At 36.3% G+C, this 24,503-nt stretch overlaps 1 protein-coding gene across 25 annotated transcripts in view; it reads right to left on the reverse strand.

Annotated features, from left to right (window-relative positions):
• The window catches only part of ROBO2 (roundabout guidance receptor 2), a 1,322,570-nt gene that overhangs the window by 155,292 nt on the left and 1,142,775 nt on the right, over positions 1-24,503 (reverse strand). For all 25 annotated transcript variants that reach the window (XM_046002527.1, XM_046002529.1, XM_046002535.1 and 22 more), the window contains exons 3-5: positions 22,892-23,049; positions 19,966-20,086; positions 7,038-7,176 (exon numbers count right to left, since the gene is read on the reverse strand). In XM_046002527.1, the coding sequence (XP_045858483.1) occupies positions 7,038-7,176; positions 19,966-20,086; positions 22,892-23,049 (418 nt within the window). The remainder of the gene's footprint in view (positions 1-7,037; positions 7,177-19,965; positions 20,087-22,891; positions 23,050-24,503) is intronic.

Genomic DNA, 24,503 nt, shown 5'->3' on the forward strand with positions numbered 1-24,503 from the left:
AAGCCTATTAGTTGAAAATACATATTTTAGGGGCACCTGAGTGGCTCAGTGGGTTAAGCCTCTGCCTTCGGCTCAGGTCATGATCTCAAAATCCTGGGATTGAGCCCCGCATCTGGTTCTCTGCTCCACGGGGAGCCTGCTTCCCCCTTTCTCTCTGCCTGCCTCTCTGCCTACTTGAGATCTCTCTCCCTGTGTCAAATAAATAAAATCTTTTTAAAAATACACATTTTATGCTGGTCCTATTCTAAATCAAGTCCTGGTCCTAACATGTATAAAGTGTGACTTTGGAAGAAAATTATTTAAGCTTCTATCTCCATATCCCTCAAATGGGGAGTTGTATTTTTCTAGAACACTACTGAAAATAATGTAATTAACATGCAGAAGTGTGTGACAAATAGCATGTTCTTCAAAAATACTTGCTTTTATTGTTTCAGTAGTGTTCTTACAAAAGTGATGGTTTCCCTATTATGAGCTGACAAATGATAGAGTATAATGTGTGAAATTTGAAAGTCCCAACCAAGATACCTTTTTGAACTAAGGCGATGATGAAATATCTGGACCATGCACAATCTTCCAGAGGTAGAAAAACTGGAGGTAACTCTCAGGCTAGGCAAACTGGCTAGCCAAATATATAAATAAATCCATGTGATTTTAAAAGCACAAGTGACATTTATGGAATCAAAAGGATTTTATGTGTTTCTATAGAAATTGGCCAAAGAAAGAGAGCCCTAGAATTTGTATACTCTATATTTTTCACCTTCACTTTATTTCCCTTATAGTTTTTATATAACTAATAAAAGCCAGCAATAAGCTGAATTTATAAAACTGGGGCACTTGTTATGTGTATACATGGTACAGTATTTACAGTGCTTTGAATTAGTTATATCATTTTAATAACCCCTTGAGTTAGAATGGATGGCATAATTATTCACCCCGTACAAATGAATCAAAGTAGGTTCAGTCATTAGTCTCACTGCATTGCTGGTCCATTTCTTCAGGATGTAAAACACAGAGTTTAAATACCTTCTTCAAGGTGACCCTCCTAGTTAGTGCTAGAGAAATATGTCAAACACCATTTCCAGAACATGGGAGTATAACTAAACAGATAAATGATTGAACAGTGTCAGAACAAGCCTAAAGTCTAACACCTCTGGCAATGGCCTCAACATTCTCCTTGCTATTGGTAGCTATATTAAAAGACCTCTCAGTAATTGTACATGTAGTTCTAATTTTTTTTTTCTAGACAGAATGGCTAAGGCATCTGGATAGCTGAAAAATCATAGAGTATTCATTTATACTTTTTATTTTTATATTTCTAAACCTTAGGAACCAATCCACTTTTCACATGTCATGTATCATATGTTATATACATTGCATTTCTCCTCCTCTCAGTTCTTTCCCTTCTTTTAAAAAAAATTAATTGACCGATCTCGACCAGCCTACCTAATCAGCATGGTTATTTATCAGGAGCCCAAATTACCACATGTCCTTGAAGCACACTCTGTATGTGAAGAAGGCTCATCTCCTCAGCAGCGAGGCTGAGCACCTGTTCAGCATCGCTCCATCCCTGAAGCACATCCTCTAAACAATGGAGCTTCAAAACAATTAATATAAGAACATTTTCCAAGGCTAAGTGAAAAGAGCCACTTAGTGTAAAAATGGTACAAAAAGAAAAAAAAAGGGAATTATAAGTGATTCTATTCAGTTCCTTTCCTTAAGGATTCATGTATTTATGTGAATCTCACATTTCATGGAACTAAGAACTCTAAAAAATCTCTCTTAAAATAGACTTGCACTTTAGAAAAAGGAATTTGTCAGTGGCTTCAAGAAAATTGATAGAATTTTGCACCATATATCTTGCAATTCTTAGTCTCAAGTCCTTTTTCTATTTTTATGAAATATTCATGAATTATAACCACTATGTGCAAGCCATCAACCGCATTTAAAATTTGCAGGCATACATAAGAATGTAAATGGCATATTTTATTTCCTTTTTGCTCTGACAAGCTATTATGAATATTCCTTTCTGTACTCTAGATCTTTATTAAGAAAGTTAGTGTCACTTTAGAATTGGTTTAGAAAATAAATAAAAATGAAATAGAAAAAATAATGGTGCTAGCTATACGGTGATGTAACAAAATTATATGAATGATGAAGTACATTAAATCTCCTGTTTGCAATTCTTTAAAACACTGCCAATAATTAACTGAAATACAATCTGTACTGACAGGCCCAGATAAGAAATTGCAATTAGACTCATCACACTACTCCTTAACTAATTTCTGAGAAGGGATATTTTTATTCTCCTCACTACTATTCAATTGAACAGAATACTGTAGTGTTGGTGTATTTTAATTTAATTTTTATTTGTTTCATTGTAAATTGATTATATTGTTTCTTTCATATTAATACATGGTATTTTTCATAGAGCTTCAGGATAGATATGTATATTCTATATATGTATGTATTTTTATTTTGATATAAAAAATATGCACTATCCATATGGTAAGATGAAACATAGCCTAAGATGAAACACTGTCTTAGTATTATAAATACTGGCAACTTTTATCATATGAAACACTTTGTGGAAAGATGTGAGGAAGACACTAGTCATCAAAAGAGTATTAATTAGCAAAAAGCTCTAGGTTTGCCTGAGAAAAAAGATGCGGTACCCAAGGGAAGAAACTAGGATTACTTTAGTCCTGACTTTTTTTAATGTATTGTGTACGTAAGTACTTTTCCACATCACCCAATCTGGTTAACAAAAAATAAACAACCAAGAAGAGTATATTTATCTTGCTGAAAATGACTTTTTTTAAACAGACTATCAGTGAGCATTTAAATATAGTAGGCACTTAATAAACGTAGGTGATTCAGAAAAGTGTGCATTCTACCACTTAAATTACACTTAAAAAAAAACCCTGTTTTTATAAAAATAATCATTACAAATAATAAAATCTTTCTCCTCTTTCCCCTTACCTCCCCATCTTATTCCCTCCACCTATTTCATTTTCATATTGGTACGTAAAATTCTCGTCCATAACAGATGAGTCGATTTTCACTTATTTGAGCATGCATATATGAAGTCCCTCTGGAAAAGGTACTGATACTTGAGATAGTCACAAATCAAAGCAGTGACTTCTTTTTTCTCCCTAAGACTTCCAGTTGTGAAACAGTAGCATCTTCAGAAGTTTCAGCAAACAATTAACATTTTGACAGGAGCATGTAATAAGGTGGACGCTCCTTCCTATTTTGTCCCTTTGTTATATGGAAAACAGCCAAATAAACAACTTTTCCCTGGTTGGGCATTAGGGTTATTGCTAGCCTTAGGAATTGCTACTTTTCCCACCTCACCAAAACACTCATCTAATCAAAAAAATGTCTTTAATACAACTCACCAAGGATACATTTTAATTTTATTAAGGATAGTTACTGAGAAAGGTCAGGAGTTTAAAGGCTAAATCAAAGAAGGAGCTAAATGAGTACTACTAAAAAAATATTTTCACAGTAAAGATAAAAAAATACGCACTTAATTCATCTCTGGTTACTGAAAGTTTGGCACAGATATCTTCTTCTGTGTCGAAGGTTTAAATAGCTATCACAGCATCTCATAAATTTAAACTTGAATTGAAAAGCTTTTCTTGTCTCCAAAAGAAAAATAGTCACATATTACTTACATAGTAATTACAGGCCATGCAGCTGCCCTACAAAGCTTTACTATAAATGTGTTAAGCATGAACCACTACACAAACCTTATTCAAATTGCATTAAATGTTAAGCCAAAGAAATGTCATCCTCCACACCACTTCACACAATTGCCTATACAAGAACAATGGCCATCTCCCTAGTCTGAGACTTAAATAATGTAATAGAATCAATGTTGTTGATTTAGGCTACGGTTGGTTAAAAGTCATTACTGTTATTCCTCACCAAGTAAAGAAGTCTATTTCCCCCTCATTATGCATAAGTGAAGCTTATGCTAATGCATACAAATCTAAGAATGAATAAGCTTCTTTGAAATACCATTTAAAGATTGAAAATTCAAGAAGGAGGACATGGCTTCTATCATGACAAAAATATTTGACCTCAATTTCTATACTGCTCTGATCCTCGCTTTAAGCCTTTCTAACGGAAAATTTAAAAGCTTACGCAGCATTTCCATTTGCTTAATACTTTAAAAATATTTAGCTGGTCACACAAAGCACAGTCGTAATATCATGCCAGTAATAGAAAAATAAAGAGGCCAGAAATCTATGACAATGTTTTAAGGAAAGTTCATGGAGGTAAGATTTCTCAAAATTTCAATGTTGTCTTAAGAGTCCTTTCTGTCATCTGTTCTAAACATGTAATATTCATGCTGTTCTTTTGTGTTTATTATTTGCAATATGAAGCAAATGAATTTTGTAAGATTGGAGAATATTGTAGCAACTAGCGGTGTCAGACTTATGATCTAATGCCTAAAGAAATCTGGGAACAAATCAAACTGGGCTTGATTAAGTTTTATATTACCTTAATTCAAAGACACAGACCCATTAAAATGCAACACATTTGTTCAACTTCCCATTTCTGAAACATTTGTGTACTGGATCTTGTTTAATGACTAAAAATGGCAGGATCAGGAGGGATGTCCTACGGATATCATGTAACTCCTGATATGATGTGACAAAAGGGCATTCTCTGTGGCTTTCTTCCCTAACACTCCACAAATCCAATCTAATTGTGAGAAAACATGAAACAAATTCAAGTTTGGGGAACGTTCTGTAGGCTACCTGGCCAGTACCCCTTAAGACTGTCAAGGTCATAAAAACAATGAAAGATTGAGGACCTGTCATACTAGACTAAGGAAATATGAAAAGTAAATGCAATATTCTATAATATCCCAACTAAATACCCTAGATTGGATCCTGGAGCAGAAGGAAGACATTAATGGAAAACCTGGTGAAATCCAAAGAATGTATAAACTTTAATCATTACACATTAGCATTTGTTCCTTAAGAATGGCAAATGTTTCATCATAATGTAAGATGTTAACAAGAGGGGAAACTGAGTATTAGGTATATGGGAATTCTCTGTACTATCTTTGTAATTTTTCTATAAAGCCAAAAATATTCCAAATTAAGGTTGATTGTTTGTTTTTTAAAAAATGGACAAAGCTGGGGCGCCTGGAGGGCTCAGTAGGCTAAGCATCTGCCTTCTGCTCAGGTTATGATCCCCGGGTCCTGGGATGGAGCCAGCATCTGGCTCCCTGCTCAGCAGGGAGTCTGCTTCTGCAGCTCTTTCTGCCACTCCCCCGATCCTGCTCACTCTTTCTGTGTTTCTCAAATAATTAAATAAAATCTTTTTAAAAATTGACAAGGCCTTTTACTCCCAGTAATTCAAAATTAACCTTCATCTATACTACACCAAATTTTACTATACAATTCATCTCTCAAATTCATATCAACATTTTAAAATTACACATTAAGTGCTCTCAAACTTGAGGATAATTATTGACTATACATAGAGGAGAGACACTAATAACTCCAGTCCATAAACTCTTCTTGCTTTTTAACCTGCTTCTCTACTGAGAAGACTTGAGGAATCTCACATTCACAAGCTCCCGCAACAACACTCCTTCAAAACAAGGTGTCTAACAGCAAAGTGACAAAGGAAACAGATGACTTTCCCCATTATTTAAGCAGAAAAACAAACCAAATAAAAAGTTTCACTTGTTTTATTCCTATAGATTGAAAGAACCTCTCACTCATTCTTTCTAATGTTTGGTCCATTTCAGACCAGTGCTTTTGAAGATACAACTTTAGAAAATATAGTATCAGAGGCTTAGGGATAAATAAATCAAGATTTTTGAAATGAAGGGATACATTCAGTTAAGTATCCATAGCAGTTGCTGGTGAGAGCAGAAAAAAGGTGCCTGGTGTCTGTAAAAGCATGTTTAATTTCAGTCAGTTGAATGAAACCTAATTTCTTTTTTTTTTAATAAAAAAATCACAAAAAACACAGGATGTGAAATTTTATGCAGATGATGATTATAGTAGGAGTGATGGCTATAGTTGCAGAAGGTAAGGCTAGGGGGAAGACAAAGCAAATCTTAAATCCCAGGGTCCTGGGATGGATAGCCCCACGTAGGGCTCCCTGCTCAGCGGGGAGCCTGTTTCTGCCCCTCCCCCTGCTCATGCTCTGTGTGTGTGTGTGTGTGTGTGTGTGTGTGTGTGTGTGTTAAATAAATAAATAAAATCTTAAAAAAAAAAAAGCTAGACTTGCTCATTCCAAAAAAACACTTGAAAACACTTGAATGATTCATTTGGTCATAAAGGGCAAGGTCTTAGAAAGATTTTAGACAACCAAAAAGTTAAATATTTTTATAAAAGGATGACAAGCAGTTTTGGACTTCCCCTAGAGAGCTGAATGGCTGGGTTTGCGGTTGGGTAATAGGAAGCATAGAAAAGACATGGAGGAAAAGATCTCCATGAAGAGATGGAGACCGAGAAAGTGGCAGGCAGTCCCTAAGTGACCAATTCCCTGTGTGGATAAGGATGTCAGTATTCACTGTTTTTTCACTATTGTGTTGCTCAAAACTTCTGCTTCGCTCCAGACCTTAAAGTCAGCTACACGCAGCAGCCTTTGCTTAGTGAGGCTCTGGACAACCAAGGAAGGCAAGGCAGTATCCAGCGGATGGAGAAGTATCACAGTAGCAGAGCAGTCGTTGGAGGCAATTAGGCTAGGTAGTCAAGAGTTCACCAGGAACAGAATGGCAGACCTGGAACGGGCCACTTGCGCATCCGTTGATAGTTGGGGACAGTAGATGGAGTGGCGGATCGGGCATTTATGTGAAAACTCGATGAAAGAGAGACATTAAAAGCCTGGAGGACTTTGGCATATTATCAAACAGCAGCTACGTGGCTCACATATGTAAAAACCATATGTGTGGAAATAATACACTGAGCTGTAGGAGTGTTCGGTGGTACGATTGGGATGTCTTTTTCTTCCTAATTGTTCGATGGCCATCTAACCATTTTCCACGCGTATGATGTTCTTACCTTCCTCTTGGCAAGTCGGCATCATCCTTTTTCCATCGCACAGTTGGTTGAGGATCTCCCTGGACCTGACAACGGAATTCTACAGCTTCTTCCTCCAGCACCACCTGGTTAATTGGCCTCCTGAGAAATGTGGGTCGTTCTTAGGAAGGAAAGAGGAGAAAAAAAAAGGAACAATGGTAAAACAAAATGAATGTTGTGCATGTTTTAAGTATGTTATAGAAAAAACGTAACTCTGTATCTCAAATGTGTCTTGATTAGACCTTATGAATCCAATGTAATTGAATGAAATAAAATATTCTGGAATACAGAGGTAGCTCTGTTTTATCTGGAACACTATACAGTCTTTTGGAAAATATTAAATTGATTTTCAATGAATTCCTGAGCCAAAATCATGTAAATCCTGTCATAAAAAATCTGAACACTGAATTCCACAAAAAGAAGGAATGAGATAAAAAATGATCACTTGAGGGGCACCTGGGTGGCTCAGTGGGTTAAAGCCTCTGTCTTCGGCTCAGGTCATGATCCCAGAGTCCTGGGATCGAGCCCTGCATCAGGCTCTCTGCTCAGCAGGGAGCCTGCTTTCTCCCCTCTCTCTGCCTATTTCTGATCTCTGTCTGCCAAATAAATAAATAAATAAAATCTTTAAAAAAAAAATGATCACTTGAATCTGTCACAATGGCTGAATGGGAAAGTTAAAAGTTGAAACCAATGGAAAATATCAAAAAGGAAACTAATCTTAATTCTCCATCAAGAATGCTAGCATTAACCAGAGTTAAAATAAAAACTTAAAAAAAGAATGCTAGAGAAAACAAACAAAAATGTTGTGCTCTCACACATCAGTGTTATCTAAATTTTCCCAGATAGGCTATCATTTCACAAGGACCCCAAATTTCCATGAATGTTTTCACTTCATGTATGAAAACCTCTCTCCCTGATTTTTTTCTTAAATAAAAAAGCTATCAATCTGATTTTTTCTCAAGTCAAAAACACTGATATTATTAATTATTTTAAACTATTTATCATCATATATAATTTTCTGGAACCACTTCCAATTATCTTCTTAGTGTTCCAGATTTTTTCTTTACCTAACTTTTATGTTTATTTTTCTAGTAGTGTTTTCATTCTCCTCCCCTTTATTTTTGTTGTTGTTACTTTGCACCTATCCTCCTTACTCTGCATTTCAGTACCCCTCTACATAAGGCTAGGAAAACAATCAATCCCTGTCCATAAAAATATTACCACCTAACAGAAATATAAAACACGGTCATTTTATGGATTTCTAAGCACTGTAAGTTCTTATCTAGTTTCTTCCCTTTTTGACAATGGTCTGATACAGGAAACATTACCATTTAAGTATTTATTAGCACATTTCTCCAAATCATAGACAGTCCAATAGTGCTACTTACTGAAGTAGAAAGAGAAGTCAGGGAAAAGAAAGATGAAATCCATTGGGAACTGACACAGTTTATCTGGCCATATGGCCATATTTAGTCACTTAAGACTTTCGTTTCAAACCCAATTTAAAAATGTCAAACAAATGGCAACAAGACTAAAACATATTTAGCAAGAAATCTTTAAAGAAAACAAATCACTTCAAATAGCATATATTAAGAGTATAGGAAGGAAGTATACAATTTTATTGTCTAAATAAAGATCTGTATTTATAAAATAAATGTGTAAGTTGCAAGAGACATACTGTATTGCAGTGAAGTCAAGAATCATTGGCATTCAGAAGGAAGACAACTCCATCTCTCCCCAGTGAAGCTGACAGTATGGATCAAAATTTTCTCTAAAAGAGCAACTTGCATATGCTTACGTCTCTGCACTCTGAGACCTCAAAATCCCAAGCTGTGAAACAGGCAAACAGAACTTTTCATGGAGTGCTTTTTTAAGCACAGGATTTAGAAATAACCCATAAAAACTTGGAAGGAAAAAAAAAAGGTTGCTCCTAAAGACTTTAGGTAGTCAGAATCACTTAGCAGCTAGAGCCCCCTCCCCCAAAGACAGCAGAACAAATCTCCATGTTGGATGGAATGATTTACTATCATCTTTTTTAAAAAAAGATTTTATTTGTTTATTTGAAAGAAAGAGAGGAGAGCACGAGTCGGGGAGGAGCAGAGGGAAAGGGACAGGCAGGCTCCGCACTGAGCATGGAGACTGTCTCGGGGCTCCTTTCCACAACCCCAAGATCATGACCTGAGAGAAAATCAAGAGTCGGTTCCTCAACTGACTGATTCAACCAGGTGCCCCGATTTAGCATTATCCTTTTGAACCCTGGACACTCTCTACTCCAAAACACTATTTTAGCAGTGGCTGGTTGACATTGAGCCGTTTATTGTGGCAGCAAATAGGCAACAGGGTAAGTACAGTATCCCTGTGTGAGTGCTTGGAATGCTAACAGCACAAGTGAATCATGAGCACAGAAAGCAGGATTAACTTTTTCTTTCCCATCACTTGGGGACGTTCATGCAATTCATCTAAAAGCTGCAACAACCCAGTGTTAAAAGAGAGCTAAGCCACTGTTAATATGGCTTGAGATTGAGAAATCAGCTGTCAGTAGACTCTTCCTGCCCACTCTGATTCTAATGGGTGCGTTGTGCTGCAACCTAGTGAATGGAGAGAAGTCATTCTCCTTACCCGCTCTTTCATTTAGCACATGTTAACACAGCTTTTCCTATGGCAGACTTTGAGCTTGGTTGCTGTGAACAGCCTGGTTTCATCAGGGAGATGAAGCTAGTTAGACAGATGGAGCTAGTTAGGGAATGGCGAGACCATCAACGGTCTTATAGGCCATGTCAAGGAATATGAGTTCTGCCCTGGGAGGGCAAGAGAACTGCTGAAGGATTTTAAATAAAGAAGCAACATTTTTAATAACATGCAGAAAAGACCGTGTCGGCAGGTCTGTCGAAGAAGAACTGGAAGAGAAACATGAAGTAGTGAATTAGGTCAAATGGTTTTTGTAAGAAATTATTTCAGCTTTCAACTGATAGAGTGGTTCTATGGATATGGAAAAGGGGGCGGAATGAAGAGATAACACAACTGAGTGATCAGTCAGATGTGAATGTTGAAGAAGAAAAGTCTAGAAAGATCCTCATTTCTATTTAGCAAATTGGAACAGATTGGCAGGTAGAGTATTGTTATGGGGGGGGTGTGTGTGTGCATGTGTGTGTGCGCGTAGATCCTTTCATCACAAAAAAATGGTAGATATGAGAAAAATGAAAACCTTATCCTTATGCCATTGTGGTTAAGTTTCTGGGGCCCCTGGGTGGCTTAGTCGTTAAGCTCCTGCCTTTGGCTCAGGTCATGATCCCAGGGTCCTAGGACTGAGTACCACATTGGGCTCCCTGCTCAGCGGGAAGCCTGCTTCTCCCTCTCCCACTCCTTTTCCCCTGCTTGTGTTCCCTTTCTTGCTGTGTCTCTGTCAAATAAATAAATCTTAAAAAAGAAAAAAGAAGATAAAGGATGCTGCTTACATATTAGAAGGGAAAAAGAAAAAAATATGATTATATCTGTAGATATTGAAAAGCTCTTGGATTTAAAAAATGAATAAAAAAGGAATCAAAACTTCTTAAGCATGGGGAAGATATTTTATCAGAAATCAAAGGCAAAACTTCTTTTTAAAAATAATATGCTAAAAACATGCCTACCAAAATCAGAAAAAAGATGGACATGGCAACATTAATGATCAATAAGAAAAAGAAAGAAAATGTGAATATTGGAGAAAATAATTTTGATAATTGATAATTGCAACAAAAAAAGATGAACTACATAGGATCATTGTAGCAACACTGGGAGTATTGAAAAATGGGTGCTTTTAAGAAAAATTGTGGCAGATTCATACGTTGCTAAACTAGTAGGTCATTGGAATGATAAAGTTATCTCTTTCTGTCTGTCATCTATGTAACATAGAAAATTTTCATGACATGATACTAACTACAAAGTAAAATCTATAATAGTACGTGAGACTAGTTCCATTAAAACACACATGAATATTTTTCAGGCCAAATTTTTGTATGCTTCCTTTAAGATGCTACTCGTCACAAAATTGCCACATATGAATGTAATTAATCCAAAGGGTCAACTTTACTCTAGATTTGTTACAAAACCAGAGTTACAAAAGCAAAGTTGTTTCTTCATCCTCGGGACACCATCAGGATCCTTGAGGGTTTTTTGGCTACTCTATGTGTTCTAAGCCCCGCTGTTTTGTATGTAGACACGTGGAAGCACCTAATTTATAATTTCAAGAAGAAGGAAGATACAGGATCCCCTGCTGCTGTTCTGATGAACTCAGCAGGGGTGGCCAACTTCACAATGAACTTTCACTATTCCCTTCTGCCCTCAAGCAGAGTCTAGTTGCCTAGCAACTAGATAACCATACGGGAGTACGTGGTATAGAATTTTTGGAAGCCTAACATTGGCTCATGAGGGAAAATGTAATTCAATTGATAGGAAAGAAAAAAAAAGATAATGCAAAGAATAAGCCAGATAAAAGTCATTTGCGCATATAGGGCACATCAAGTTGGGTTTCATACTTGAGTATCTTCAGTTGTACCTTTCAACAAAGTGACATAGACATTTACTAATACATTAGAGTCTGGTCACAACTTTTAAAGTATTATTCTGGGAATTTCCACAGCACCCATTATAGTAATTATCTCTAAATTGTATTATTCATTATTCCAATTGTTTTCTGCTAATTACACTAAATTCATCTTCTACCTCAATTTTGACTGCCTACAAAAAACAGTATGTTAAAAACTGTAGGTTTGCCTACATTTATTTAAATGGAAATATGTTTTTCTATAAGAATTATTTTCCAGTTTCCTTAACTAGACTTTATTTCCAGAACATATGAGAACTAGAAATATGAATATTAAAGACCAAAGAAGTTGTCCAGATAGAAAACATATTTTTGAAGGCTTTGCCACTGCAGCGACTACTGTTATCATGAGCCAAACATAAAGCCATGCCCCTTTCAGACACAATTTGCAAAAATTACAAGGAAATGTCCTGGGGTTTGCTGTTTTGTGTCAAAAATCATCTGCAAATAAATGCAAGGTTATAAGCGTTAGAAAGTAAGTTGATCAGTAATCACATTCAGTACTCCTTAATGCCCATGGGGGAAGTTTTGCACAATTAAATATAGGTGAAAACATCTTGAACTACTAAGTCATGAGCAAACTTAATTTTGAGGCATGTAAAATAAGGTCACTGATTTTTCCACGTTACCACCTTATGTCTGCTCACATATTGAAAATCAGGGGGAGAAATCTCATGGGCTGTTTTCTGACTGCTTATCAATTAGATCAGAGTCCTTCTGAATGGCCTGATCCCTAATTATATAGCCATTGAGTGATGGGAGGCAATGTCTTTGCCAATGCAATTAACATTTTTTTTTTTTTAAATGTGAGATTAACTGGATTGGAATCACCTGCATAACTTGCTTACAAGGTTAATCTCTCTTGAGATGTTAGTATTGTTTGGCAGTGTGGTACTCTGTAAAGTACAGCTTTCAAGTAGTCAGGTCAATTTAGTCTCAAATTGGCATTCTGGAAAATCCAACTCTGTAGGGCTGTAATAACATCAAATGCCAAGCCTCACTATAGTCATATCAATAACGTTCCGAAAACAAAATGTTCGCTTTCATACAAAATATGGTAAGTCTGAAATGTGGTTGCATAATCTCTCTTAAGTTTCTTATTTACATGGGACAATGAAGGAAATTAAATCCCCAGTGAACAAATTTCCGTTTTCAACTGCAGGCAGTCCTTGACTCTGGTGATAAAATTGGCAATGGCTATGTCATGACAGCTATTACTGGGATCATCTTAACAATGTTTAAAAAAAACTTTATTTGACATTACGAAAGTGGTGTTGCAGCAGGAATCATGTAGGTAGAGTCCTTTAAGTCCCATATGACCACAGCTATGCAATAAAAGGACAGTAGAGCTGACCAGTGCTTGTAAACCTTTTCTTTAACTTCAGCTGACTCAGAAGCACTCACCACCTTATGGTGTCTATTAAAACAGGAAGTCAGATGGCTAGCCTTAGTATGTCTCTTTTTATTTAATTGGGCAGGCACGAGGGGATGGGGTTATGATAGCCACTGAATGTGAATCACTGTGCCCTTCCAAAACAGACCAGATGATAATGATCAGTCTGTCTGAATGTGATTAAATAAATCCTGGGTGCTTTAATTTCTTTCCTTGCCAAGAATTTTCTTTGTCTGAGAGAAATCATCCTGTGAAGCAAAGACAAACATAGGTAAATGCTTTTGGAGGGAAAAATGCTTCTCTCACCGTACTATAGAGCAAAGTTTCATGCTCTTGCTGATAATGTAATGCAACTGGTCCACCAGGAACAGGGCGTACATCTACTCGTCTTATTACTTTATTAAACACTTAAACAGGGCTTGGCACATAGGAGGTGCTTAGTAGAATTTTGTTAAATGAGAGAATGAACAAGAAATATTTTGCTGTTCTAACGTTTGCAAGTAAAAAGTATTTAAAAGAACTATATTGCTCTCAATAATTATCTTAATTTTAATGATGCTTTATATTTGGAATTCTTACATGAAGGCCACAGGTTATCCATAAAACTTAGACATTTCCTAAGGTTTGGTACTAAGATCTCTTCTCACACAGCTTTGTCTCCCACTATTTCAACTACACTCAGGCCACCACTGCCTATAATCTTTCCTCTAATAACTGGAAATCAACATCACCAGCTCCATCCTCTGGATTCATCTCCAAAGAAATGGATACTTCCTAGTTTGATTACCCTACCCTGAAAGCCATCAACTGACACAGAGATTCCAATAGTAATTTTGGTGAACAGCAGTTAAATACGATTGAACAACAATAGATCACTGGCCATTTGAAGAAAGCCTCCAGTATTAAAGATACAATAATGTAGGGAAGAGGGTAGGGAGTAAGTCAGAAGAAAAAAAGCAGGAAGCATCACAAGAAAATTATATTTGTAAAAAGGATTAGTAAGATCCGAAGATGCAAAAGAATTTAACCTATCCATGAAACAAGAACAGAATATAATAAATAAGGAAGAATGAAAGAAAAAAAAAAGACCTGGAGGTTTAACATCAAATTAACAAATACATGATCTACATATAAACTGAATAAAAAAGATGTGAGAGTATAACTCCCTTAATTATTTAGAAAGAGAGTTTTTAGATTACAATTGCTCATCAGCAAATAAATGAAAAAAGTGCCAAACGAAGGCATAGTATTAAAACATTTCAGAACACTGGAATAAAGATACAGTACTAGAACCAGAAAGAGAAAAAAAAGAGAGAAAACTGATCACATAGGAGTCAGAAGCTCAGTAGACTTCTCAGAGCAAAAATGGAAGCTGAATGATTTTGAAGTGGTGATTTTAATATTCTGACCAACATTTTTTTTAAACTAGAATTTTATAACCAGCCAAAGTACCAATTAAGTTTCAGAAAGAATACATGCATTTTGCCCTGAAATTTGCACTAGGCTGTAGTCAGATAGAAGGCAGGAGAGAAACACTCTTCTGATACAGGAATTACAGAAACAAAGGCAGAGTACAGGAAACAGAATCCAGCATGAGAGAAAAAGGGAGATAAATATCCATCAGCACGAGCTTCTGGAGGAGATCTAAAGTAGCCCAGTCAAATTGGCAGGAGGTCTGAGGCCTCCAGGAAGGCTGTACAAAGGGGGACTTAATAGCTAAGTAGAATTTAGAGGATTTTAAATCTTCTGTTAGAGATTTCAAGAACTCATGACAGATGTAGACGAACACCCATAAAAGGAAAAAAATAGGTCTATTACTAACTCAAGAACAAATGAATGCCAGAAAAGAAATGCCATCATAATAGCAAACACTAAGTTCAATCCATATTTACATGGTTATCTTAACTCAAATTCTGAATCTAATACAACCAATGTTTCTAAAGTCAATATATGGAAGGACAGATAGAAGGGGAAGTGGAGGTGAGAAGGTGGGGAAGGAGATATAAGTGAGCCAAACCATCATCTTATAAATAGGAAGTCAAAATAATGCATAAGTCTACAGAATAAGGACATATTTAGTAACATGGAAATAAATCTCAGAAGAAAAAGACAACACAGTCTTGTAGAAATGCTCAAAGATGAGCAATATGTGCATGTGTGTGTGTGTGTGTGTGTGTGTATTGGAAGGAGGGGTAGGGCTAGATGTTTCTGCATTTTCAGTTTAGTAACACTTCTAATGTCTATTAGAAGTGCAACATATGAAATCTTTTTTTCATGGATTACTTTAATAAGCATTTAAAAATCATTTAGGGGACCAGGCACCTGGGTGGCTCAGTCAGTTGAGTATCTGCCTGAGGCTCAGGTCATGATCTCAGAGTTCTGGGATCAAGTCCTGTATCAGGCTCTCCACTCACCAGAAAGCCAGCTTCTGCCTCTCACTCTCCTCTGTGCACTTTCTCTCTTTCTCTCTCAAATAAATAAATAGATATATTTTAAAAATAAAAATAAATAAAAAATAAAAAATCTTTTCAAGGGCACCTGGGTGGCTCGGTGGATTAAGTGTCTGACTTTGGCTCAGGTCATGATTTTATGACTGGCACTCAGTGGGGAGTCTGCTTGTCCCTCTGCCTCTCGACCTTCCCCATGCTCCCTCTCCTTCCCAAGTAAATAAATAAAATCTTTAAAGAATAAATAAGTAAAAATCATTTAAAAATTGTTATTTTTAACTGACACTTAAATTTTGGATAACAGATAGCCCAAACATACCTATAATTAGAAATTTAATTATGCATCTAGTTTCTCTGACTGCAGGACATTTAGATGTTAATTAACATATGTAAAGTGTTAGGGAGTATTCTTTATGAAGGCATCTGGAGTGTCTCATAGATTTTAGTGTCCATTAATACTGTGATACCTAATTCTTAATTTTAGATTTGGTACTGCCCCCTTAACTAAGCTGTTAAGTATGGCCAACAAATACTAAAGAACTAATAGAAAAAATGATGCATGGTGAATGGCAGAGTAACAATTTGAAAATGAAGTTACAATGATCATGTCTTTGTCTAAATAAGAGATCTTTAAAATATAACCTGCAATTTTCACACCAAAAAAAAAAAAAAAACAAACCAAAAAACAAACAAAAAAAACCCTTGTAAGTTCAAGCCTACTTACCAAAGAATCCAAATACTTGCCAAAGGTTTTTGTATTAACCAAGATGTACTGTAACTCCTTTTGCTGTTTTTCTTGTCATTTATAAGTGAATTATATTTTTTGAACAATTAATACTATCAGTTACTTTTTCTGTATAATATATTTTAATTTTCTGTAAAAATATTCTGTAGCTACAGAGGGGTTACAGTAGCCAAATTTTTTAAAGGAGAATTGCTTTACTTGAGAATAAAATTGAGAGTGGGGGAGGGGTAAAGTGTAACCATTTAAAGGTTTATTAACCCTAGGTCGGAAATAATAATATGTAACAATGATGAAATGTAAAGAAGTTTATTAGAAAACATGTACTGGACAGAAAAGCACCAAAACAACATAAGGAAGTCTCCACTATTCATAGCACACAAGTTCTTTTATCTCAGAATTGAGCAAAGTACAGAAGGGACCTTTCTCATGCAATCCTGGTCATGTCCTTGAATTCGACAATCACTACTATTTTTATCTTTTATTTCTGGATATGGATGTTGTTTTCTTATCAGTAATTTTTGAGTTTTTTTCCTCCAACTTAATATTGTACTTAGAACCCCCTGGGTCAGTTCTGACTAGTTTACACCATCAGATAAATGATCTCAGCCTCCTAAACCAATTCTTCCAGAGGTATGGCCACTAGACAAATTTAATCTTTTTGGTTTAGAGCTATTTTCAAAATAATTTAGAAGTTCCACTGTAAGTCCCACCATATTTAAGGATCTCCTGTAGTTCTTGTCCCAACTTTAGGGAACACAGGGTGAATATTTCATAACACAGTCACATTTTGGTAAGGCTGATTGCTTGGGTAATGACATTAAACCCTTTCAATTTCCCTCTGAAGGCAGTATGTACTGTTATAATGCAACATTTTTCTGTTCCAAAGCTTGTGGGCAGTTACAGAAAAATAGTAATGAGTGTTTCTTTAAATAGAACAGCTGCACTTGTGGGTTTTCAATGCTAATGTTCAGCGACCACTAATTTCATATCTTACCAGGCAAAACTGTATTTTATTCATTATGGAGCGAAACACATTTTGAGACTCTTAAGGCTGACTGCATGAAATTTAAGGGCAAACTGATACTTGTCTGAGCTCTGCAGGGCAGAAATTTACGTGCATATTTTGAACAATTTTATTTTTACTACTCAATTCCTTTAATGAACTATGGGATTTCTCTGGGTTCTGTCATTTGGGACTTCAAGCTGCTTAGCATCCATAAGGAATATTACCAGAGATTACTCAGTACTTAGAGTGATTGGAAAGAGGGGATTGCACTCGAGTCCATATTCACAAAGCACATCTTAACGCTCTAAATGTGATGGAAATCATAATATGGCTCTTTGGCCTCGTGGCACTCACGTTACACCACGGGATGGCACATCTCAAACTGCAAAAGAAATTTCTTTCAGAAAGTGTGCAGGATTCTGAAGCTACCCTCAAACATGCTCTGGAGTCAGGACCAGCAGTAAAATCTTACCATAATTCATAGAACCGGAAGATTATTTTGCTGGCACAAAAAAATTATTTAAAAATCCCAATTATCTGTTGTGGTTTTTAAAAAAATCACAAAAAATGGGGTGCCTGGGTGGCTCAGTTGGTTGGGCATCTGACTCTTGATTTCTGCTCAGCTCATGATCTCTGGGCCATGAGATTGAGTCCCGTGTAGGGCTCTACACTCAGCAGGGAGTCTGCTGGTCTGTTGGAGATTCTCTCTTCCTCTGCCCATCCCTGCTCACATTCTTGTGCTCTCTGTCTCAAAAGTAAGTAAGTAAGTAAATAAATAAATAAGTCCTTTTAAAAAAATCACATATCAACAATAGTTAAATCTTTTAAGACAGAGATAGATACACATATGTGTGTGTGTATATGTGTATATATATATGTATGTGTGTTTGTGTGTATTCATACATAGACTTAAATGGGACTTCAATGACTTCTAAAGGAATGTTTCATTTTCCAATATCATTAGGAAATTTTAAGATTTTCCTAATTTTCTATCACTTCATTTCAGTTTCAGTTTTCCACAGCTGCCCTATAATATTTTCCTTTTTTGTTTACTCCGCTATTTTTATAATCCTCTGTTCTCTCCTTCCTAGTGCTTTCTCCACAATTTCTCTGATACAGATCTAATCAAGATAGTGGGGGAGGTTTTTTGCTTGTTTGTTTTTCTGAAGGAGGTACCACGCCCAGTCTGGAGCACAAAGCGGGGCTTCAACTCCTCCCATCAAGCCTAGAGCTGTTACCAAGAGTCTGACGCTCAACCAGTTGTCACTGAAGCACCTCCACGGGTAATCAAGTTGTAGTTCATTAATCATGTTACTCCAATAGAGTCCCTGGGTTCTTAAATCTAAAGAAACATGAATATAATAGCCATGAACTAGGGAAGCTGAAGGGACTCCATTTTACAACGTTTCCATCTCTGCTGTCTTTCTGGGACTCCCCATTTACTCGTGTTCCATATGTTGCAAAAGAAGCTCTGTTCCCACTTCAAGGGGGTAGCAAGAAAGTTAATCATTCTCTGAGTTTTTGTCTTGGATCCCAAACACCTGTTAACACCTAAGAAAACCTCATTCCAAAATGTTCCAGAACGTTAGCTTCAAACTAAGCTTGGCTGATGCTGGCATCAATACCCTACCCTTGGTAATTTATGGAGTAACACCTATTGTTCACCCAGTACTTGTCCGTGATTGACCCTACCCTGGACTCCTGGAGGAACACATACCCCAGACTCTTTTCTTTCTTTCTTTTTTTTAAGATTTTATTTATTCATTTGACAGAGATCACAAGTAGGCAGAGAGGCAGGCAGAGAGAGGGTGGTCAGGGAGCAGGCTCCCTGCTGAGCAGAGAACCTATTGCGGGGCTTGATCCCAGGACCCTGGGATCATGACCTGAGCCAAAGGCAGAGGCTTAACCCACTGAGCCACCCAGGCACCCCTACCACAGACTCTTTTCTAATATTAACCCCTAGCTATAAGCAACAACAGAACTCATTCTTCTTTCCAAGTCTCCCAGACACTTCATCTGCTCTTCTGTCTGTCACTCACACTATACAATAAACTCTATTTTCACTTTCTCTGGCTCACATTTGATTTCTATCCTGAGTGAAGCCAAGGACGCTCTTGGCTGGTCCTGTGGGATCTTCCCCTGGGTTCTTGGACCCAGCCTGCCTACATCAGCAAGACAGTTTATTTATTTTTTTCTTTCTAATTTTGATTACATGTATGTATTTATGTATGTGTGTGCATATGTAGCTAGCTAGTTTTTTAAATCAAAGCTACACTGTAAATACTTCGATTTGAAAAATTTTAAAGTAGAAAGCAAGTGAAATATGTTTGCACTGCACTAATAAAAAAGAAGAAAATCAAAAAAAGTACCCTCTGTCTTGCACATAAAAGATACTTGATAAGTACATCACAGTGAATAAATTTTAGACAGATATAATATCTCAAACAGAATTTGAGAAAGATCAAGTTTTTGCTTTCTGATGAAAGGCAAATCCTATAAATATATATGAATAAAGTAAATGAATTATTGTTTCAAAAGTTCTATTTTTCCTCAGATGAAAAATTTCATCTGAAGAAAGACAGAACCAGAAAACAAGGCAAATCTAGTCCTTCGTTACTCACCATAAGTCGTAAGTACCTGTCCCTATACAACCTGGTGTTTAGTATCAACGAATATAATAAACATCAAAGGAAAAGTATACATAAATAGCAATTTAGAATTTGAAAGAGAGTTTTACCAAAGACAGTCAGCTCTGCTGGATCACTGTCTCTTTCTCCCACCATATTGGTGCCAACACAGGTATACATCCCTGCATCGCTTTTCCGGGTATTGGAGATCATCAGTTTTCCACCACGGATCTGTTAAAATAATTTAAAAAAATAATTTAAAAAAAGAAAAAGAAAAAGAAAAAAGAGGGAGGGGAAAGAAAGAAAAGAAAAAAAAAAGAAAGGAAAAGAAAAGAGAGAAAGAAAATGGAAAGTAAAATAAACAGCAAACAGAAGGTGACAAATAATTTTGAATATTTAAGCAGAATATTTTTTTCCTAAATGAATAGCTCAGTGTCTAAGAAACAAAATTTTCTCCCTATCTTGGAAACTGCGTGCATTTTTTTCTTCTCTTAACTTCTCCCTCAAGTCTTCATATTCCCTTTCTAGGAAATGCTTTGGGGCATTCTTTCTCTTTCTTGTCTGGGTCTGGTCCTATTTTTCGGTGAAGACTTCTACCAAATCCTATGGTTGGTTTTTACTCTGACGTAGGTGGAGTGAATTGCTGTTGATATTCATTATCAGAAAGAAGCACTAGATAGCCGCTTTTGGTAATATAATGAAATCCAACAGACACCAAGGGATTCAACAAGTCACTTACTGACTACCTCTATGGGCTGGGCAGTGTTCTAAATGCTTGAGATTCAGGGGTAAACCAAATAATAATAAACCTCTGCCTTCATGGAGCTTAAATTTCAATTGTTAGCATTAATTATCTATGTCTTACCTTGACTGTATGTATGAGATGATTTCTGAAGAGGAGGGCAGGTTGGATAAAAATAAATATATATATTTTTTAAATGATGAGAGTATGAGTTGGTATAAATCATTGACTTCTAATAGGTGCTTCCTAATTGTTTCCTAAATGAGAAGCATTTATTGACCAAATAAACCAATGTAATATGTTAAAATGTCTATTTGTTAAAGAGGATATTGAAGCAGAATTAGATTTTCAGTATGTGTATCATCAACTCATGGCTTCTTTTCCAATTTTTTTCTTTGTATTTATGCAATTTGACAATCTTAACATCACAATGACTGAATGTTCTTCAAGAGGAGAGAAGAACATGCTGGTTTCCCCTGTTAACTTTTGTCTCACAGGCAAACAAAACCCATGTAGGTATGTTTTCAATGGATATATTTCATGCTCTCATACTTGTAATGTCACAGAAAGGGACTTTCAATTTTATTTTTACATGGGAAGAAAAGACTGTCAACTTGTTCTTAATTATGTTCAGTAGAGTATAATAAGTTGTACGTTATAAAAATGGCCATGGAGGCCATTTTACCTCACCCTGAAGCTGAGTTTGGCAATATGACTTGATTTGACCAATGAAACTAAAGCAATGTTTCAGTAGACGAAAAGTGTTCTCAAATTGAGACTTGTCTTTCCTTGCTATAGCTGGAATCCTGAGACCACAATGGGAACCAGTCTGATCTGGCTTGCTGGAAAATTAGAGGCCATGAGAAGAACCAAGATGCCCAGAGGAGTATAAGTCAATGGCCAGACATGTAAGGTTACCCTAGATCATCCAGCTGCCAGCACGTCTTTTACCCAGGCCACAGAAGCATGAGAAAACCAAGCGAAGATCAGCCAAGCTGGCCCAGAATAAAGAATTGTCATCTAACCCACAGAATCATAGTCTAAATAAAATGGTTATTATAAGTTGCTGTATTTTGTGGTGGTTTCTTATAAAGCGAAAATTAAATGATGCAAACATGAACTAGAACCCCTTCAACAGTGATTTTACTCTATCACTGGGAGCATATTTTCATGCTTGGTATCCAAGCACAGACCACTGAGAACCAAATTCTCCCTGGCAATGTGGATCCTCATGGTGTCAAGAATTCAAGCCAGAATCACATGAATATATGTTATGATCTCTTACACGGCCTATCCGGTTCTATGTTATGATATAACCATGATGCAAATATTAAAAAAAAAAACTTCATTTATAAGATACTTTTAAAGATTATAGATACTGGTCTACATGGACTTTTTATAGAAATGGCACACTTGTTCAGTTAAAGAAGACACTATTTTAAGTAAAATACATTTATTCTCAATAATTGGACTAAATATAAAAACTATATTAAGACTAGCATCCAAACTTTGAAGCGTTTCTACTATTTCAGTGAACTGGTTCCCATAAGCATCACAAACAAAGGTTGAGTGGGTCATCTAAAAATATAGAATAATATGCCATTCCCCTTCTCTATCTCTTTACAATGTTCTGAGTGTCTCGTTTTGATATTAATCAAGTAATGAACATAATCATCAATTTTCCTTGAAAGCAGACTATTGTTCTACAAGAGCTAAATGGCAGAACCAAAAAAGCCATGTTTATTTGGATTTTACTTTATACCTCTTAACCTTTTAAATGAATTCAAGTATAAAATTTTAGTTACAAATATTAAATTTGAAAACTGGAAAAGGTGCTTGAAGTACCTCACATTTTCTCTTATAATTTTGAAAACAGTGCCAAAAGAAATGTTCTAGTTAATATGGCTTAGGGCCATCATTTACCTTTTATCACTCACATGATACTACACGATCAAAAGATACACTTGAGATGTTAAGAGCTTTGTCTTCTTTGTACTGCAAAGATATATATACATGCACTTCCACATTTATATATATTTATATATTCATATCTTTTCATATTCAGATTGGTACAATCATTAATATATCATCTACACTTGATTTCTATAATTTGTATCTCTTTGAAGCCTCATCCTAAAGTTTCAGTTCTCGGTTATTCTTTTTTCAGTCCTTTCAATGCAGTGTAAGTGGTAATTAGCATTCAGTGTAGGTCTACAATTTTATTAGCAATAAAATATATCCATTTGAATACTTGATAGTCAATCTCTGTAGGCATTAATTTTAATTTAACTCACACTTATTCTTTCTTCCTTGTCATCAATTCGAACTTTGTCTTTCTTCCAGTAGATGGTGGGTTCTGGGTGTCCCCTGGGAGGTTGGCACTCCAAAATGGCAGGCTCTCCAGCTGCTACTACAACATCTGTGGGATTTTGCCGGAAGTCATCTCGTAACACTAAAGAAAAACAATGGTAGTGAAAGAAAACTCAATGAGTACATCATTGTTGATGAGTACATCAACAGTTACAATCAGTAACTGTAGCTTTCTCACGCAAAAGGTAACTTCATACTTCAGGTTTTACTTTGTTCTAATCATAATTAAATATTTCCTGAGAAACATAGCCATGCCCCTCTTAAAACATTCTAGAGCCAGCCTAAATGTTCAACAGGGAAATGGCTGACCGTAGGATCATGCATCTTTGCTACAAAATCTGATTTAAAATATAAGAAAAGTCTAAGGAAAGTAAGAAAGACTCATGATACAGTTTGAGATTTAATACTCAAGGTACAAAATTGTTTATGCAGCAAGACCCCGTTTTCTGTAAAGATAAAGCATATGTACATACATATCTATAAAGACACTAAATCGTCAAGTTATACTTAAAACCCCAAAACAAGTCATGCGCACATGGTCTGTGAGCACGTGTGCGTGTCAGTCTGGGAGAGGAAATGGGGTGAACACTTTTTGAGAACGCCCTTTCTCGTGACATGAATAGAGACAAGATCCACGCTGTTTTCATTACACTTCAGAAGATGGACTCATTGTTCACCCTGCAATGCACTAGCACCCACATACACAAGGCTACATTTTCATTCTCTGTGCATCTCCACCTGCCAAGCGACATCTGGGCAGCGTGACATTCAGAGCAGAGATATCCCTTATAGCAGTTTGGCCACTCTGAATTTCTCCTCCTTTCATTAGGAGAACAGCAGGTTGGACCTCCATTGTAACCTCCGAAAATCTGGCATGCCTGGCTCTCCAAATGTCACCTATCTATCTTTGTGTGTATTTTTTTTTTTTTTTTGGCTGGCAAGATGAAAAGCCTGGAGAAATGACTTGGCCCTATCAGATTGCAGAATGCTGGATTTCTTTAGCAAATAAACTATGTTAGGGGAAACCTTCAAAAAAGTAGTTGAGACGGGACCTATACCATGTACCTCAACTGCCTCTGCTTTTTCTAACCTTGACTTTCCTATTCCTTTGTATTCCAACACTGACAACTTTATTTCCTAAACATATTGAAGGGAAAACACACATATGCACACACACACACACACAAACATAGGCACATACAGTGTCTTATGTCTATCCATAAATTGGTCTAGCTGTTTGAGATCGAAATTAGGTAGCTTCTGCTAGCTGTTATGAATCATCTGGTACAAACGTGGTTGGGTCACACACCAACTGCCTTTAGTGTCCTATAATGAGACCTACTTCCACACTCTGCTCCTTTGTTGGGCAAAGTCTCTAGGTTAATTGTCATTCTCCAAATAAATAAAAATTCCCTGGCCTGAAAATAGCTCCAGAGAGACAACTGAGGGACTTTTAGGGCTTTTCTTCTCTTGTCTCTGGCAACACACCCTTTAACAGGGGTTTCCATCTTAATGAAGTCATGGCCTTTACAAGAT

The sequence above is a fragment of the Meles meles genome, chromosome 4 (genome assembly GCF_922984935.1).
Source record: "Meles meles chromosome 4, mMelMel3.1 paternal haplotype, whole genome shotgun sequence".
In the NCBI taxonomy this organism is placed as follows: domain Eukaryota; kingdom Metazoa; phylum Chordata; class Mammalia; order Carnivora; family Mustelidae; genus Meles; species Meles meles.